Source organism: Pelophylax lessonae (assembly GCF_965119305.1).
Source record: "Pelophylax lessonae genome assembly, chromosome: 6".
NCBI classification, from domain to species: Eukaryota; Metazoa; Chordata; class Amphibia; order Anura; family Ranidae; genus Pelophylax; species Pelophylax lessonae.
The window spans coordinates 115557584-115577930 of record NC_138773.1 but is presented as its reverse complement, the minus strand read 5'-3'; the positions used below and the strand labels follow the sequence as shown (position 1 = coordinate 115577930).

Below are 20347 nucleotides of genomic sequence, written 5' to 3'. Positions count from 1 at the left end.
AAAAATAAAACAATTTTCTTCATCTGTGAAGGACGAGGCCCATATGGAGTAGGAGGGAGGTTGAGGTGGCGGAGGATGTGGCGGTGTAGGTGGAAGCAGCGGTGGAGGGGGACGAGGTAGCCAACACTGCTTTTTTTCAGTCATTTTAAATTAGGGTACACCCCAAAAGAGTGAGAAAGATCAAAAATATAACAATGGCTGGGTAAGGTCGGTATCCATCTCTATTCTACACAAGGTACGGAAAAGTCCTGTGGGATCCATGCCTGGTTCATTTTAATGAACGTGAGCTTGTCCACATTGTCTCTGGACAGGCGGCTGCGCTTGTCTGTGATAACGCCCCCAGCCGTGCTAAATACACGTTCAGATAATACACTGGCTGCAGGGCACGCCAGCACCTCCAAGGCGTAAAGGGCAAGCTCAGGCCATGTGCCCAATTTGGAAACCCAGAAGTTGAAGGGGGCAGACCCGTCATTCACTACATGTAGGCGTGTGCACACATACTGCTCCACCATGTTGGTGAAATGCTGCCTCCTGCTAAGACGTTCCATATGAGCTGCTGGTGCTGCTGTTTGTTGTGGCGTGCTGACAAAGCTTTTCCACATTTCGGCCATGCTAACCCTGCCTTCTGAGGTGCTGGCGGTGCCCTGGTTGCGTTGGCGACCTCTTCCTCCTCCTCCTCTGCCTTGGCCTTGTGCTTCCACTGTGGCCCCGCTGTCAGGTGGGAATGCCAGCAGCATCGCGTCTACCAGCGTGCGCTTGTACTCGCGCATCTTGCGATCGCGCTCCAGTGAGTGAATTAAGGACGGTACATTGTCCTTGTAACGGGGATCCAGCAGCGTGGCCACCCAGTAATCAGCACAAGTTAGAATGTGGGCAACTCGGCGGTCGTTGTGGAGACACTGCAGCATGTAATCGCTCATGTGTGCCAGGCTGCCCAGAGGCAACGAAAGGCTGTCCTCTGTGGGAGGTGTATCGTCTGTGTCCTCTGTATCCCCCCAGCCACGCACCAGTGATGGCCATGAGCTGGCCTGGGTGCCACCCTGCTGTGAACATGGTTCCATCTCCTCCTCCATCTCCTCCTCCTCCTCATCCTCCAGAACTGTGCCCCTGCTGGACAATTATGTACCTGGCGTTTGTGTGTGCAGGAACCCACCCTCTGAGCCACTTGCGAATAACTGCCCTGAAAGCCTTGGAAATGTTACCTCTTCATCCTCCTCCTCCTACTCCTCATCCTGTGCCACATCCTCTTCCATCATCGCCCAAATCGTTTTTTCAAGGAGGCATAGAAGTGGGATAGTTAAGCTGACAATGGCGTCATCGACACTGGCCATGTTGGTGGAGTACTCAAAACAGCGCAACAAGGCACACAGGTCTCGCATGGAGGCCCAGTTATTGGTGGTGAAGTGGTGCTGTTCCGCAGAGCGACTCACGCGTGCGTGCTGCAGCTGAAACTCCACTATGGCCTGCTGCTGCTCGCACAGTCTTTCCAGCATGTGCAAGGTGGAGTTCCACCTTGTGGGCACGTCACATATGAGGCGATGAGCGGGAAGGCCGAAGTTATGCTGCAGCGCTGACAGGCGAGCAGCAGCAGGGTGAGAACGCCGAAAGTGCGCACAGACGGCCCGCACTTTCTGCAGCAGCTCTGACATATCGGGGTAATTTTTAAGGAACCTCTGCACCACCAAATTCAGCACATGCGCCAGGCAAGGGATGTGCGTCAAACCGGCTAGGCCCAGAGCTGCTATGAGATTTCGCCCGTTATCGCACACCACCAGGCCGGGCTTGAGGCTCGCTGGCAGCAACCACTCATTTGTCTGCTGTTCCATGCTCCTTCACAACTCCTGCGCGGTGTGTGGTTTTTCCCCCAAACAGGCAAGTTTTAAAACTGCCTGCTGTCGTTTACCCCTGGCTGTGCTGAAGTTGGTGGTGAAGGTGTTACGCTGACCGGATGAGGAGGCGGTAGAGGATGAGGAAGCGGAGTAGGAGGAGTTAGGAACAGGAGGCAAACTGAAGCGCCCTGCAATCCTCGGTGGTGGAAGGACATGCGCCAAATTGCTATCCGCCTCAGGCCCATCCGCCACTGCATTTACCCAGTGTGCCGTTAGGGAGATATAACGCCCCTGACCGTGCTTACTGGTCCACGTATTGGTAGTTAGGTGGACCTTGGCACAGATGGCGTTGCGCAGTGCACACCTGATTTTTTCCCCCACTTGGTTGTGCAGGGAAGGGATGGCTTGCCTGGAAAAGTAGTGGCGGCTGGGCACGACGTACTGTGGGACAGCCACCGACATAAGGCTTTTAAAACTGTGCGTCTCCACCAGACGGAATGACAGCATTTCAAAGGCCAAGAATTTTTAAATGCTGGCATTCAGGGCCAGGGATCGCGGGTGGGTAGGGGAGTACTTCCTCTTCCTCTGAAGTGTTTGGGAGATGGAAAGCTGAACGCTTCCGCGGGACATTGTGGAGATGGTTGGTGACCCAGGTGGTGGTGTTGCTGACAGATCGTCTGTTTGCGGGGTGGCAGGTGCCGGTATCACTACAGAGGTGGATGAAGAGGCCGAGACTGCAGCAGAAGAGGAAGCAGGAGGAGCCAGAGACCTTTCTTGGTTTTGAAGGTGTCTACTCCACTGCAGCTCGTGCTTTGCACTTAGATGCCTGATCATGCAGGTTGTGCTCAGGTTGAGAAGGTTTATGCCTCACTCCAGGCTCTGATTGCACAGGGTGCAAACCACTCGTGTCCTGTCATCAGCGCATTTTCTGAAGAACTTCCATGCTGGAGAACTCCTTTGAGCTGGCTTTGGTGCGCTCGGTCCCTTGCTGCGTTGGGCAGTAGTAGGCGTAGTGTCTAGGGCACGGCCGCTCCGCTTCTGCACCCTGCTCCCTCTTCTGCTGTGCTGGTGGCTCTGTGCGACCACCGCCTTTTCCTCCAAACTACTCAGGTCACCTGCATGACCTTCATTCCATGTGGGGTAGAGGACCTCATCGTCCTCCACATCATCTTCCGCCCAGTCTTCACCCCTGCCCTCCTTGTCGGTCTCCACAATTCTGAGTGCCGCAGCAGTTGGCACCTGCGTTTCGTCATCATCGGAGACGTGCTGCGATGGTCCTTCCATGTACTCATCTTGAGAAATAAGTGGTTGGGCATCGCTGCACTCAATCTCTTCCACTTCTGGGGCAGGGCTAGGTGGATGGCCCTGGGAAACCCTGCTGACAGAGTCATCAAAAAGAAGAAGAGACTGCTGCATGACTTGGGACTCAGACTGCTTGCCTGATTTGCAAGGGGGTGAGGTGAAAGACAGTTGGACATCGGCTGCAGGTGCCAACTCTGACCTTTCTGCAGTAGACTGGGTGGGAGACAATGTGAATGAACTGGAGGCACTGTCAGCAGCAAACCAATCTACTATCGCCTCTACTTGTTCTGGCCTCAACACTTGTAGAGGCGCATGATGCCCTACCAAATACTGCTGCAGGTTCTGTCGCCTACTCACACTTGAGGAAGGTGTTTCACTTGTGCGTGTAGCTGGCACAGATTGACCACGTCCTCTCCTTGCAACAGGAGCTCTACCAGCAGCACCACGGCCCCTATTTGACGGTCTCCTCATATTTCTGTAATTTATGATCTTGCCCTAGAAAGGTGTTTATTGAATAGCGGAAAAAAACAACAACAGTATCGCAAGAGTGTATCTCACATTTAAATATGCAAACTATGCCGCAATTTAATTTTTTTTACCCCAAAAGGGTGTTTATTAAATAGCGGAATAGAAAAACAGTATACAAATACAACGGGTGTATCTCACAGTCAAATATGCAAAGTATGCCGCAATTTAATTTTTTTTTATATTTTGTATATTGAATAGCGGAATAGAAAAAAAGGATATAAAACGGTGTATCTCACACGTACAAACACAGACTAGGCCCCGATTACAATTTTTTGTACCCTAAAGGGAGGATGAGGAGTAAGAGGAGTTCAGAACAGGAGGCAAACTGAAGCGCCCTGCAATCCTTGGCAGTGGAAGGAGATGCGCCAAACAAATTTAAAAGGTGTATCTCACACGTACCGATACAGACTATGCCGTAATTTAATTTTTTTCACCCCAAAATGGTGTATATTGAATAGCGGAATAGAAAATTTTTTATAAAATGGTGTATCTCACACGTACAAACACAGACTAGGCCCCGATTACAATTTTTTGTACCCTAAAGGGAGGATGAGGATGAGGAAGAGGAGTAGGAGGAGTTCGGACCTGGAGGCAAACTGAAGCGCCCTGCAATCCTCGGCGGTGGAAGGAGATGCGCCAAACAAATTTAAAAAGGTGTATCTCACACGTACCGATACAGACTATGCCGTAATTTAATTTTTTACACTCCAAAAGGGTGTATATTGAATAGCGGAATAGAAAATTTTTTATAAAACGGTGTATCTCACACTACAAACACAGACTAGGCCCCAATTACAATTTTTTGTACCCTAAAGGCAGGATGAGGAGTAGGAGGAGTTCGGAACAGGAGGCAAACTGAAGCACCCTGCAATCCTCGGTGGTGTAAGATGCGCCCAAAAAATTGGAAAGGTGTATCTCACACGTACCGATACAGACCATGCCGCAATTTAATTATTTTTACCCCAAAGGGTGTATATTGAATAGCGGAATAGAAAAAAAATTATAAAACGGTGTATCTCACACGTACAAACACAGACTAGGCCCCGATTACAATTTTTTGTACCCTAAAGGCAGGATGAGGAGTAGGAGGAGTTCGGAACAGGAGGCAAACTGAAGCACCCTGCAATCCTCGGCGGTGGAAGATGCGCCCCAAAAATTTGGAAGGTGTATCTCACACGTACCGATACAGACTATGCCGCAATTTAATTCTTTTTACCCCAAAGGGTGTATATTGAATAGCGGAATAGAAAAAAGGATATAAAACGGTGTATCTCACACGTACAAACACAGACTAGGCCCCGATTACAATTTTTTGTACCCTAAAGGCAGGATGAGGATGAGGAGGAGGAGTAGGAGGAATTCGGAACAGGAGGCAAACTGAAGCGCCCTGCAATCCTCGGCGGTGGAAGGAGATGCGCCAAATTTAAAAGGTGTATCTCACACGTACCGATACAGACTATGCCGTAATTTAATTTTTTTCACCCCAAAATGGTGTATATTGAATAGCGGAATAGAAAAAATTTTATAAAACGGTGTATCTCACACGTACAAACACAGACTAGGCCCCGATTACAATTTTTTGTACCCTAAAGGCAGGATGAGGATGAGGAAGAGGAGTAGGAGGAGTTCAGAACAGGAGGCAAACTGAAGCGCCCTGCAATCCTCGGCGGTGGAAGGAGATGCGCCAAACAAATTTAAAAAGGTGTATCTCACACGTACCGATACAGACTATGCCGTAATTTAATTTTTTACACTCCAAAAGGGTGTATATTGAATAGCGGAATAGAAAAATTTTTATAAAACGGTGTATCTCACACGTACAAACACAGATTAGGCCCCGATTACAATTTTTTGTACCCTAAAAGCAGGATGAGGAGTAGGAGGAGTTCAGAACAGGAGGCAAACTGAAGCACCCTGCAATCCTCGGCGGTGGAAGATGCGCCCCAAAAATTTGGAAGGTGTATCTCACACGTACCGATACAGACTATGCCGCAATTTAATTCTTTTTACCCCAAAGGGTGTTGATTGAATAGCGGAATAGAAAATATGATATAAAATTGGTGATTTTTCAATAGCACATGTGAACACAGCAGTGTCTTTATGTCACGGTCAGCTCTGCAGCAGGCTATGAAGGGAAAAAAAAAATTCCCCTTTAAGTTTGCAATATTTAAATAGCAGATTAGTACAGACTATGCCACAATTTAATTTTTTTTTAACCCAAAAGGGTGTATATTGAATAGTGGAATAGAAAAAAGTGTATAAAATTGAAAATCACTCAATAGCACATGTGAACACAGCAGTGTCTTATGTCACGGTCAGCTCAGCTCAGCAGCAATGAAGGGGAAAAAAAAAATTCCCCTTTAACTTGATTTTTTAATAGCAGATTAGAGCAGCAATCTGTAGTGAAATATGAACGCTGCACACAACACACTGATAAAAATAGATTTTTTTCTCCCTCCTCCTCCTCTTTAGTGGGCTCAAGTGAACGCAAAAAGATTGTTCACTGCACCACCCCCCACACAGCAAAATCGATGTAGACTGTCCCTGCCTAATCTCTCCAGCCTGTCCCTAAAATGCTCAAAAAGAATGTTCACTGCACCACCCCCCACACAGCAAAATCGATGTAGACTGTCCCTGCCTAATCTCTCCAGCCTATCCCTAAAATGCTCAAAAAGATTGTTCACTGCACCACCCCCCACACAGCAAAATCGATGTAGACTGTCCCTGCCTAATCTCTCCAGCCTGTCCCTAAAATGCTCAAATAACTGTCCCTGCCTACACTCCGACATGTCCCTGCATTCTTATCGGGCACAATTTTTCACTGTCTGTCCCTAATCAGCAGCCAGCACGTATGTGTGCTCTCTCCCTAAACTACAGCAGAATGACGCGCCGCGCTGTGGCTCTCGAACTTATAAAGACATGGGTCACATGCTTCAGATGGCCAATCACAGCTACCAATACATTAGTAGGCATGGCTGGGATGGCTTAAGGCACACTAGTTAAACGCTTGTTGATTGGCTGTTGAAAGCCCGCCATTAAAAGCGCGGCATTACATACAAAACAGGAAATAAAATTACAGAACACGGATTTTAAACCCGAACATACAGTAAAGTTTTCGGGTCCGTGTTCGGGTAACAAAAATCCAATTATTCGGTACGAACCCGAATAATTCAGTCCGTGTTCGCTCAACACTACTGTATAAACCACATATTCACCTGAACCGAATTGTTTTTTGTCAGAAATGTTTTACTTCCATATTCCTTCTAAAGATGAAACTTCATTACTGAACAAAGGCCTCAGTTTTGCGTCTGATATCAAACTGATTTCTTCTACTGTATTTAAAGTCCATCTCCAGGTGAAACCGAACGCTCCGCCCCAACCCATTCAGCAAGTGTTTTTATCTTTTTGTTAAATACCTTCTGGAGCATGTTATACTCACCTCCTAAGTTTGTCACCCAAGTCCCTTACTGGTGCCGTTTCCCGATCCTGGGGACTGGTAATCTAGTGCCACAGATATACAGTACCTACACCGGCTCATCCCTAAAGGACCCCTTGCACTGAGGTCATCGCGTGCAGACATTTTCGTGGATTCTGAAAGACCATGACCCTGGACAGCGAATAGGAAATTTGCATATCTCACTGGCAGTGATGTGTAGACCTGAAGAATTCCACCTCCTGTACAAAGAAGAAGGAGGAAACCTAATATTGTAATGTCACGTGATTGTGGATTTAGGTGAGTAAAAGGGGCATTTGGATATGTTTTTTTTTTTTTTATACCTGCGATTAGTTGGAAGGGGAAGGATCCCCAAAGACTAGACTTATTCGAAAGCCTCCTGTTAGAAATTAGTACTATAAGACCTCTTAGAAACAGGTTTAGAGAACATTAATGTAGAACATGACAAAAGAGAAAAGTCCCAAAATGCACGGCCTATAGCAACAAGGTGACACCCGGAAGTGGATGCTACCTCTTTCCTGAGGGTGCCTCAAAGCAACGAGAATGCTGCATGATACCAACATGACATGGGGCCTGTGCTGCTGTGTTTAGAGACAGTGTTCCATACCATTTAATGTATAGCCTTGCCACTGGCTACGGATATATTGGACATGCAGCTTTTAGCCAATTTCAAGCACCTTTCCCATATCTCATTGTAATACAGTATGTTTATTTATTATTATTAAATGTAAAGTTAGTAATGCACTATGTCTGTGCTTTCTTCCTCTTTTTTCTTTCTATCAGATAAGCAGCCCAGCAGCCAATTGAAGCTTGCTTGCCAGGCTGACAACATTACTGCTAGTGCTAAGCAGTGGTTTAGTATAGCCAGCCTGCGACATTAACTGCTATTACCTTTAGGATCTGCAGATATTAAAAAAAAAAATATTTGAAACAGATTCACAAAAAAGTTTTGTTTAAAAAAATTGTATTAAGTAAAACATAATGCCAAATATACTAAAAAATAGATTCAGGTTATACTTTCATCAGTTAAATTAGTCAACAGTAGACGGCACTCAATCTTTGTAATGTTAAACATGGCTATCCTTTGAGTTTTTTGTTACTTTTTAAAGACCAATCTTTTTATTTTAGACGGATTCCTTCTCAGACATGTGGCCCCTTCCGGAATCTGCCCACACCTTATGAATCTATTGATACTTGGATAGATCAGATAAACTACTTTGATAACGCCAAATGGGTAGTGTGGATTTATCACAACCTAATTCAAAGTGTTCTTTTCTTCTACATCCTCACCCTGATTGTTCTGTAAGTATACATTTCTAGTTGAATTCTATTACTGCTTTTTTTATAGCTCGCACCTAAACTGTATAAAAAAATAAATAAATAAATAAAAATATGATTTAATATAATCTAGTATACAAGTCCTCAAATTAGGTGGCTGCATTTGTTTTCTTTTATTTCAGTTTTTTTTTTTTTTCATTTTCTCCTGTTATTCCTGTGAATAACACACTGCCTGTCACTCGGTGGCTGTGCTCACCCCTCCACTTTATCCATGGAGGGAGCCTAAACTCAAAAACAACAATGTAATATAATGTAGTTTACCAGTCGTCAAATAAGTTGGCTGCAGCTTCTTTTTACATTTTTTCTCTTTTATTTTCACCTGTTATCCATGAGAATAACACATTGCCTGTCACTGGGCAGCTACATTCACCATTTTATCTAAGGAGGGAGCCAAGGTGGACACTTAGGCCGGACTTCAAATATGTCTGCCTTTGTTCATCTCCATTATATAGGGGTTGGGAGATAGGATATGTAGTTTACTCAAGAAAGATCAGTTTTTGTTTTGGATTACAGTTAATTTCAGAGGAAGTAGCAAGCATTTCTTGAAAGATCATCAGGTATTTTCTGTACTTGCTAAAAATGTTCTTAGTCTGAAAAAGGAAAAGCAATGCAGCCATCACATTTGAAGGACTGATACGTTTACAGCTAGGCCATACACTATTAGAGTTTTGTTTAAAAAATTTTATTTTAAGAATGTTTGATTTTCTATTTGCTAGTAGAGATAAATCGAAGTTCATTTTTGACAACAGTAACAAAATAGTTTAAAGGAGCAGGATGGTCAATTTTTTAAACAAACCAATTTCTAACAGTGTATGTGATTTTTGTTTGGAAAACTCCATTCATTCCTAAATAAAAATGAAAAGCAAAAAACATTTTGAGGGGGCGTGGCCTGGACGCTGAAGAAGATGGCAGCTTAGAGCACTCGCTCCGATACTCCACGATCCTTATATCAGCCTAAGAGGGAGAGGAACTCGGAAAACATGGGAAAACCAGACCGTGATCACTCTGCTACCCGCTCCCGATCACCACGGGACACAAGCACTCAGCGGCAACGTTCCTGAGATTGTTCGGTCCCGGTCCCAAGAGGTGACCTCTTCATCATAGGCCACAAAAGCCTACAGAACAGTGAGTGAAAACCCCACTAAATCCCCTACCACCAAACCCCCCTACTCGGCTGCTCTATCAACCAAATACCTCAGCATTGACGATCTCAGAGCAGTGGCCACAGATATTAAAGATGCTTTATCTTCTGCTATATCAGATCTTAAACTAGACATTTAGGCTGCAGCAACTCGGCTAGAGGAAGTTGAAGAGATCACAGACCGCCATGATACCGCCATCCACGAGACTAAAAGAACCCTAGATACACATACTCTACAATTAAGAGACCTCCACAGGAATTTGGAAGACTTAGATAACAGGGTCCGAAGGCACAATATCAGAATTAGAGGCCTTCCTGAAACAGTGGGTCCAGATCACCTCTCACAAGCTACCATTTCCATCTTCAATGACCTCCTAGGAAGACCCCTAAATACACCAATCGACCTAGAATGACTGCATCGCACTCTTCGCCCCAGAGGCAGGGATACTGACCCCCCAAGAGATGCCATTGGCTGCCTCGTCAACTTTAAATTAAAAGAAGAACTATTAAGACAAGCCAGACTTAGGGGGCACATCCTGTATTGAGGAACCAAAATCAAATTATACCATGACCTTCACGAATCACGTTACAAAAACGTAAGGATCTACAACCTCTGCCATACTCGGAGAAAGAGAGACACCCTATAGATGGAAATTCCCCTTCTGTCTGTCAGCAGGGATTGCTTGCAGATCTGTGCATTTGCTTCATCCGGAAGATGCTCAGTCTTTCTGTGAAATCTTGTGCATCCCCCCAGTCGAGATACCTGATTGGCACCAAGACCCACGTCCCTCTATGCAGGGACAAGCAGAACCAATGGATATTCGTCATTTCAGAGTTTCCTGCATCCATAGAAGATCTCCCACACGCTCTTCTCCACCGCCTGCTAATTGCAAATCTCCAGGTAGAGACATTGTCCCTGTCTCTCCGGCGCATAGAAAAGCGAGAAGAGACTAAACCCAAAAATGAATCTTCAGACCCCAAAGGTCATGGATATACATACATCTTACAGACCCCTTCCAGAAATCACAGGGCAATAGCACAGCATGGAACATCCTAAACCAGGAAACCGTACCTGTTTGGAAGGAAAGAGATGGAAAATCCCTGCAAACATACATACTAACACTAGAACCCATGATTGCCCTGATGACATCAGCACTTACCGATACCTCAATAAAATAATAACTTCAATCTAATACATCTACCACCAACATACCCCAAGATGAGCAACTTAAGAAAACCTTATGTGAACACACAATATCTCCTAATCCATACAGACGAGACATCATTGGACCGAGTTAAGCGAAAGGAAAGAAAAGGAAAAGAAAGGGGAAGGAAAAAAGGGTGGGGGAAAGGGAAGGAAACGAAGAAAAGAAAAGGAAAAAACCCATGTTCTGACCTTATAGTATGGGTCTCCTTTAAGTTTGCCAACCGTTGTTAACAAACTTGTCTACATTTAACACTGCGCCTTGCCAAGGCTCCTGGGCTTCAGCAGAATATGCTTTTTCTACATAAGCTTAGTAACAGGGGTGTAACTACAAGGGTTGCAGGGGTTGCAATTGCAACTGGGCCCCATGCTCCAGGAGGCCTATGTGGCTCCCCTGCACACCTGAATAGGAGGGGCGGCGGGGGCAGCATGTAGAGAAATCACTGTCCTCCTTTTTCCTCCTGTAGCTGCAGGAGGAAAATAGAGGAGATTGGTTCCCCTGTCTGCTGCCCCCGCCACTCCTCCTATACGGTTCACTTGTGTTCTGCTGTCTCTTGGCCCCTGTGTGCTCCCCTGCCCCCCCCCCCCCACTATGCTCCCTCCCCTCTCCTGTTGGCTGCTGCAGGGGATGTGTCACAATAGAGAACCAGGAAGGGGTTGGTAAACATATAATTTACTAGCTCCTTCCTTTTCTGAATGGACAGAGTCATAGTCAGTGACATTGTAAAAAAATAAAATAAAATTATAAAAAATAATACAATTAAAATACCAAAAAATAAAAACTACTGACTTCAGTGGGTGAACTTCCAGGATCGCAAAGATCACACTTGCAACTGGGCCCTGGCATTCCACGGCGGTGGGGAGGCCCCAAGATGGCAGGAAGGGGGCCCACTGCAGAACTTGTGAAAGGGTCTCGCTGCGGGACCGTAATAAAGGGCTCCGTAATGAGAGTAAAGGGCCCCAGGATAAGTGGGAAGAGCCCCAGGCTTGAAGGGACGGGCCCCGGCCAGGGGTCCAGGAGCCTATCATGGTTTCGTGCACCGGGGCCCTGAAGGTTCTAGTTACACCTCGGCGTGGTAATTTGCAATACAGCATAACTCATGTTCAATACTGTTAATAACATGTAAATTGTTTTGCCTTTTGCTCTCTCTGGCTGCTGCAGGGACATACTATCCCACACTATCCACACCAAACCTTTCAATACAAGCCACTTTTACTTAGTAAGTGATCTGTATTCTTGACTCCCTAGAGGAAGCACCGCCATTCCTCCTTACATCATTTTTATTTGACAATTGTTTGGCCTTCGCTGGATCCAGAGAGAGACAAGTTATAGCCTTTGGCTGTTAACCAGAAGGTTTCTAAATTTGTGTTTAACCTCTACCTGGGTTTACCATTTACTCTCATCCAAAATGAGCCCTATATGCTTACTGACTAATATATATCATCTTTAAAGTACAAAAAACGTGGGGTTACATCACACACCCCAAACTATTCTAACCATTCATCATATTGTGAGCATATATTGGCCTATGGTGTATATTTGCTCTAAATTTCTATACATGGGGTTTCTTTCACAGGCAATTTGGGTGAAAGTAACGGTGTTCTAATTCTAGTTAATACACACTTCGTAGAAGCTATATTGTGATATAATACATACTACGTTGATACCATACGATTTGACATTATTTCTTCCCCTAAAAAGTTACTCCCAAGACTGCCTGCCTCTTACACACCTTTGTAAATACATACTACCTGGTACTCAAACACAGCTCTCCATGACATAAACTACCTCAAACCTCTAATAGGTCCTTAGTTCTTATATCATTTATTTAACCTTAGTTCCACACCGAGGTTGAACTCCTCAAAGAAATACAAATCCAGCTTCCCACCCCCACATATTAGCAACTACTTAGCCCTGTTATCCATCATATATATATTTACATAATCCCCCCTTCTCTCTTCCACCTATTTTTCCCCCTCTCCTATTCTTCCCTCTCACTATTAGTTACAATGCTGAACTTGGCAGTGGGTTACGTGCTGGACACACACTCCTACACTCAGGTCTATTCCCTCTATATAAAATCAATCTTAATTATTACCATATTCATATTTCCATCATATCTATCAGGCAGAGCCTTATTTAGGTAATAAACCTGAAACAAATCAAAACTAAAAAAGTTCAAGTTGTTCAATATCCTCTTCGACTTTACTTAACGTTTTACATTGATAACTCCTGTCAAATTTTTGTAACACTTCAGTTATATCTATACAGAAAAACTCACAAAGCCTGATTGTAGTAGATATTGTAGCCCCACGTCTTTTGATTACTTGTTTTTGTTTACGCTCTACATTTATGTTCTAGCTCTGTAACATGTTAAACATTGTAAACGACCAGACCTTTGTTCTCTTGAACTTTTTCTACAATTAAAGTTTGTTTGGAAAAAAAAACATTTTTAAGTACTTTCCAATGGAAATAATCTAGTCATCAAATAAACACAGAATTTTCGTATGAAAGTTCATTCAAATTTCTACTAGTGTATGTCTAGCTTAACTCTCTATTAGCTTTCTTACTGTAACATACACCGATCAGCCATAACATTATGACAATCCACCTAAGACTAAGGAGTATGGCCCCCTTTTGCTAAAATAGCCCTGACCCATGAGGCATGGACACCAAAGTAACATCCACATAAATGGCGGGACCCAAGGTTTCCCAGCAGAACATTGCTGAAAACATCTCACTGCCTCTGCCGACTTGCCTTCCTTTACTGCATCCTGGTGCCATCGCTTCCCCAGGTATGTGAAGCACACGCATCATCTACATGATGTAAAATAAAACATGATTCATCAGACCAGGCCACCTTCTTCCTTTCCTCTGTAGTCCAGTTCTGATGTTTATGTGACCATTGTAGAAGCTTTTGGCTGTGGATAGGGGTCACCATGGGCTTCACAGTCCCATACACAACAAACTGCTATGACCATTTTTCTGCTTTCACCACATCAACTTCATGGACAACTTGTTCACTTGCTGCGTAATATATCCCACCAATTTTCAGATGCCATTGTAGCGAGATATTCCCTTTACCTATCAGTGGTCAAAATGTTATGGCTGATATGTGTACATTGGCGGTGATTTCTAGCTTTGACAGAAATCCCCCTGCCTGTATTTTATTCTGACAGAGCAACACCAAGGGAAACCTCCAGCCTATTTGCAAAGATCCAGTGCCTTTCTGTATTTATGACTGATGTTTATTAGAGAACTGCAGTGTATTCCTACCTTAATTAATACACTGAAAGAATGCCACTTTATCTTGCTAGAGGAGGTGCAGTACCACATTTTCTGAAAGATAGGGAGATGGCTCAAAATTTACAAAATGTGGAGTAATCCAGACCTTTTGTTTAGTGCAGTAGAATCCACAAACACATAAAGTCAGTGGTGTGCCTCGACCTGATCCAGCTGGTTACTGCATCTACCACAGGCAGGCACAGGCTATACACAGGCAGTGATGTGAAATTAGCTGTATACTTGGATTAATGACCCCACAGGTGGAAACAACAATAGTGAGGGACATGGATGGGGGGATTGAGGTGAGAAAAACTGATCTCACTGGGTAAAGAAAACTTTACACTGGGCCAGATATGTTCGAGGGGGATGGGAGGGAGATATAGTTAAAAAAAAAATTTTGGGTTGGGCTTTAAAAGGAAATGGGAGAAAATAATTTAACTTTAGTTGGCAACATCATTTTTTTTTTCACTTACAGAATTATTTCCTATCTTAACTGGCAAATTGTACAAGGCAGAAAGATTATGGTGAAACATCTCTTCAAACAAATAGCCAATGTAAGTATATGTTAATAGTTTTCTTTATTTTTTTTAATTAAAGCACAGCTCCAGGCAATTACAGCCTCCCACTTCCCTCTAACTAGGCCTTATAACCACTTTAACTGAAGCCACGGGCACATGCCAATCTTTCTCCCTCCTTCTACAAACTTCCTGGGGTCCTTCTTCAGGTATCCACATCACTACCTTCTTGATGTGCACACCTGCTATTTGTCGGGGCAACATTTCCAGTGGCTGGATGTTCACTCGTAGGCTTCAGAGGCAAGAGAACTAACAGGGAGAGTGAGGGAACCAGTGTCCAAGACGATAATGAGCAGGGAATAATATCTGGCCCCCAAGGGTAGGATATGATCTTTGCAATCAAGACTGAGGAGTAAGGGAATTGATGCACAATGTTTTATATAAATTACATTTTTTTCCTTGAGTTGGGTGTTTTAATAAAGGGATAATATACTCTTCAGAACTTTGCAAGTACAGTGAACCAATCATTCATTCATTCACAATACATTCAGCTATCTATGGACATTGTTCTAGTTCAACAATTCTGTGCTTGGTTTTCAGCAGCCCATTGCCAGGCCAGAGTTCTGTCACATAGCAGACATTGTGTTGGCTAGTAGTATGCAAGACTAGACTTTCCAGTAAAGATAACTTTTGCTCAGTATCATTGCTGAACAGGGCAGTGAGGGTGGATTTTTTTTCTGTGTAGTAAAAAGACACCTAGAAATAGCAGTGGCTGCCATTTGTGCAAGGGAAAATCTCTTTTAGTCCCAGCTTTGTGTAAAGAAGGAATATATGCTATTTTTGCTCAACCCCATCAAGAGATGAGAGGCTTTTGATTATGAACATCTAGAATAAATGCAAAGGTTAGGTTCTTTGGCTCCTATTTTCCTATTTTTGAGGCCATTTCCTGTCTCCAGGAAATCTGAACTAACAGAACAATTGATTATGTCAGTAAAGCTCCCTAGAGACAGTAGGAGAAAAGTCTTCAGGCTTACAAAGTTCTGAAAAGCTGGACTGAACTATCCAGTGTAGAGACCACTAAAAAAAACACAGTATGCAATAACTCACAGCTAGCAGTTGTGCCACTTTTAAGATTATTACATTTAATAGATGCAGTACAATTCCAGCTTATTTTACAAAGGAATGGTATCATTAATATGCATATCCTAAATGGAGAGGTTTGTTAGATGGTGTCACTATTAGCCCTGCATTTGCAGCCTAAAACTGGAGGAAAAAGAATCTAAATAATGTCCATATGTTAAAATGATGGTGGTTACATGAATTGCATTATATTGCACTCCGTTCTTGATGTTTGGGTATGAATTGTCTTTGCAGGAAGGAAAGGATAAGTACTTTTTAATTCAAGGACTCCGTAAAGCACAGAAGTCAAATGTAGGAGATCGACCAAGAACATCACAGCGACAGGTTAGTATCTGACTAAAACTGAAAACACTGAACCTTCTAAAAACCTGTTCTGTTTTATTTTTCATTTGTTCTGTAAAATACCGGCTTATCAAAACTTAGGAAATGTATCAGGTCAGTGTGCATAAATATTAATATTACAGGTGGTCCCCGGGTTACAAATATCCGACTTCCAAACGGAGGGAGACAACAGGAAGTGAGAGGAAATCTCCCCCTAGGAAGGGAAATTCACTCCTGTTAGGCCTCTTTCACACGGTCTGCCTCCGTAGGCGGATCCGTGTTGCTCAGCGGAGATCGATCCGCGATCCCCGCTGAGCCGGCGGATGACAGCTCCGTCTCCGCTTGCAGAGCGGAGAGGGAGGTGTCTCGGCCCCCGCTGCCCTCTATGGGGGATTGGATGAGAGCGGACCGCCTTGGCTCTCTTCCGCTGTGATTCTAGTTCTACACAGCGGGAGCTGACCAGCAGGTCCCAAGTACCCGATGTCCACCATGTTTCATGTTATATATGTGATATGTTTTATAGCACTAAAAAATATTGTTTGGATTTTTCTTTCCCAAATTGTCGTTATTTTTTTGTTTATAGCGCAAAAAATAAAAACCGCAGTGGTGATCAAATACAACCAAAAGAAAGTTCTATTTGTGGGAAAAAAGGACATACATTTTGTTTGGCTACAGCGTCGCATGACCTTGCAATTGTCAGTTAAATAAACGCAGTGCTGTATCGCAGAAAAAAAGGCCTGGTCATAAAGGGGGGCAGATCTTCTGTAGGGAAAGTGGTTATTATGTCCTTGGAATTAATTAATGAAAACCACTGGGGAAAAAAAAACACATGAGCTACTATTGCTGACAAATAAAGGCACAAGCTTCTTACCTGTCATGCAGATCCTTTCACTTGCTAGTACACGAGGGGAGTTCAGAATTTACAGGCATGATTTGTTACATACTTACCCTACATACCAACTACTAACATTTGTATGGTGGACATTATCAACTGTTTTAAATCATTTTTTTTTTTTTTTTTTTTTAGATTCAGTCTGTACATAAATCTCAAGACACAGAGCTTGCTAATGGTAAGTTACATAAAGTACTTGGCTGGAATTCCTAACCTGGCCATACATTGGTTCAGTAGGAACCAGATTGATGGAATTTCGATCAGTGTGTGGCTGTCCCTGCTCGACAGAAGTATATTGACTTCTGTTGAAGGGACATGCTTGAAAACTTTTTTAAAAGCGGAGTTCCACCCTCTTTTTCAACTAAACGGATTTGAGTAGGCATATGCTTTTTAAAAAAGAATTGGGCAATATTTTTTTTTTTTGGGTCACTTAATTTATTTTAGAGGAATCTTTGTCCGACTTCCTCCTTCTGCGGCCACGGCCCCAGAAGTCACTTCCGGTTTCGCATTGTGTCCTGGGAGACATGGGCATGGCCGGCCGCTCCTCTGATTGCTGATCGCAATCTACAGCGCATGCGCGAGATTGCGATCGGCATTCTGGGTAGTCAGAAATCAGTAAGAAGGACACAGCGGGGGACACAGCGGCTTCAGACCCTCACACCGGAGATGGCCGCGCTCTGCAATCAATTTTAAAGGTAAGAAATTATCAACAATTAAAAACTGTAATGTGAGGATAGTGTTAATGTAATTGGCCATTTGTTAGTATTAAGGGGATATTTTTAGTTTAAAAAAGTGTTTTCGGCCGGAACTCTGCTTTAACCACTTAACGCAAACTGACGGAGACCTACGTCGGCTGAATTTAAGTGGTTGTACTGGGATGATGCCTCTAGCTAGAGGTATCATCCCGGTACTGTTGTTTAGAGCCGGCGGTCGGCTTTCCGGCGGTAACGACTGATGCGGCTCGGGAGCCGCTCGATCGTTACCCCGGCGGTGGGAGGGGACATCCCCCCTCCCGCCGCCTTCCACGGCTCTGCCTGGGTCTCCCGTCCCACCGGGAGACCCGAGCAACCAGCCGGCGCGTCCGATGATGTAACCCGGAGGCGGCGTCCATGACATCACATCCGGGTTACTCGACTGCTAAAGGCGGCAGATTCAAAAAGTGACTGTAGTAAAAAAATGCAGTTTTCGGCGTTTTGAATACATGGAAGTGTAGTGGAGGGGTCTAGGGTCTTTTAGACCCCGCTTTTTTTTTTAAAAAAAAACCTTTGTTAAAATTTAAAAAAAATAAATAAATAGGAAAAAAAATAAATACGTTTTAGCCGCCCCCATCGCTGTGAGCTCGCGCACGAAAGAAAACGTATGTGGAAGTTGCGTTGCAAATGGAATCGCTGTTCAAACCACACATGTGAGGTATCGTCGCGATCGCCAGAGTTTGAGCAATAATTTTAAAAAAAGAGCTACACTCTAACTCTAAACTGGTAACCGTTAAAAATTTTTAAAGCATCGCCCATGGGGATTTTTATTGACCGTAGTTTGTCGCCATTCCATGGGTGTGCGCAATTTTAAACCGTAACATGTTGGGTATCTATTTACTCATCATTTTTCACAATATACAAAAAAAATGGGCTAACTTTACTGTTTAGTTTTTTTTTAAATGCAGTGAAATGTGATTTTTTGTAATTTTTCCCCAAAAAATGGCGTTTGAAAAAAACCTATATGGGTCAATGGTTGCAGCGCTGCTTTTAAATAACTGTGCAAATGTGCTGAAGTATGAATAAACATAGTGAAAACGTTCATAAGAAATATAAAAAAACGTTCATATAAAGTGCATATACAATAAAATAGTGCATATCACAAATATATGTATATAGTGTCCATATATCAGTCCTCCCGATTATCAAAGTGCTTAAGTGCTTGATCCGTGCTTTGTGTGGGGTTGCCCCCCTTGGTTATCTACTTACCACAAAGTGATTGAAAGCAGGCATGGAATACTGATCATACTCTGTATACAGCTTCACTGATGCTGTTGAGAGGATTGATGCTGGTAAGATCCTTAAAAATGGTGATTTATCCCCGGATTCCTCATAAAAAGAAAACTGATCATGGTGAAGATCGTTTAAACAAATAGTTTATTGAACGATCTTCACCATGATCAGTTTCCTTTTTATGAGGAATCCCGGGATAAATCACCATTTTTAAGGATCTTACCAGCATCAATCCTCTCAACAGCATCAGTGAAGCTGTATACAGAGTATGATCAGTATTCCATGCCTGCTTTCAACCACATTGTGGTAAGTAGATAACCAAGGGGGGCAACCCCACACAAAGCACGGATCAAGCACTTAAGCACTTTGATATTTGGGAGGACTGATATATGGACACTATATACATATATTTGTGATATGCACTATTTTATTGTATATGCACTTTATATGAACGTTTTTTTATATTTCTTATGAACGTTTTCACTATGTTTATTCATACTTAAGCACATTTGCACAGTTATTTAAAAGCAGCGCTGCAACCATTGACCGATATACTTTCAAAAGAGCACCAGCACTTTTCTTTGCAGCAAGCAGCTTGCACAAGTTGATATTTATTTATTTAAATTCATTTCTGTGTTTGCACACAAAACCAAAGCACTTTAATCACACAGATTTCTAATTACCACAAGCGCGAGGTTACATAGTCCTACGTTTGAAAAAAACCGCTGCGCAAATACCGCGTGAGAAAAAATATTGCATTGACCGCCATTTTATTCTCCAGAGTCTTTGCTAAAATATATATATATATATATAATGTTTGGGGGTTCTAAGTAGTTTTCTAGCAAAAAATACTGATTTTTAACTTGTAAACAAAAAGTGTTGAAAATAAGCCCGGTCTTAAAGTGGTTAAGTACCACAGTCAGAATAAAATGTCCCAGGAGAGGAGGGGGGAATTCCTCTATCCACACAAACATGGTGGGTGGAGGGATCTGTTAGTTTTGATTTGTTCACCCCTCTAACTGTATGTAAGTGTATGGCCAGCTTTACTAAAGAGACTTGTGTACACAGATCTGTATGTAGCAGTCATGCCGCTGTTCATACACATGAATAAAAGACAGCTTTTTTTTCCAAAAGATGCTCCATATACTGTACAGTCTACTACTTCAAAGCCTCCAGAGATGGAGTAGAGGGCTAGATCTTATTTGATCCACAGAAACGAATGACCCTTTGAAGCGGCCTAGTGCATGCCTCCCTTTCTTATTTTCCTGATCTGCTGTATGTAAAAGTACCCAGACATGATGAAAGAGTAGTAAAACGTATCCTGAAGTGGTAGAACTAGGAGCTTGTGCCTATAATAATTAAGACTTGGAAAGTCAATTTTACCAAACCTGTAAAAAAAAATGTATGTATAC

General features: G+C 43.4%; 1 protein-coding gene across 1 annotated transcript in view; it reads left to right on the top strand.

The window, feature by feature from the left end:
* The window catches only part of TMC5 (transmembrane channel like 5), a 269346-nt gene that overhangs the window by 247697 nt on the left and 1302 nt on the right, over window positions 1-20347 (top strand). The window contains exons 18-21 of the mRNA XM_082260900.1: window positions 8242-8415; window positions 14558-14636; window positions 15972-16061; window positions 17092-17128. Of these exons, the coding sequence (XP_082117026.1) occupies window positions 8242-8415; window positions 14558-14636; window positions 15972-16061; window positions 17092-17128 (380 nt within the window). The remainder of the gene's footprint in view (window positions 1-8241; window positions 8416-14557; window positions 14637-15971; window positions 16062-17091; window positions 17129-20347) is intronic.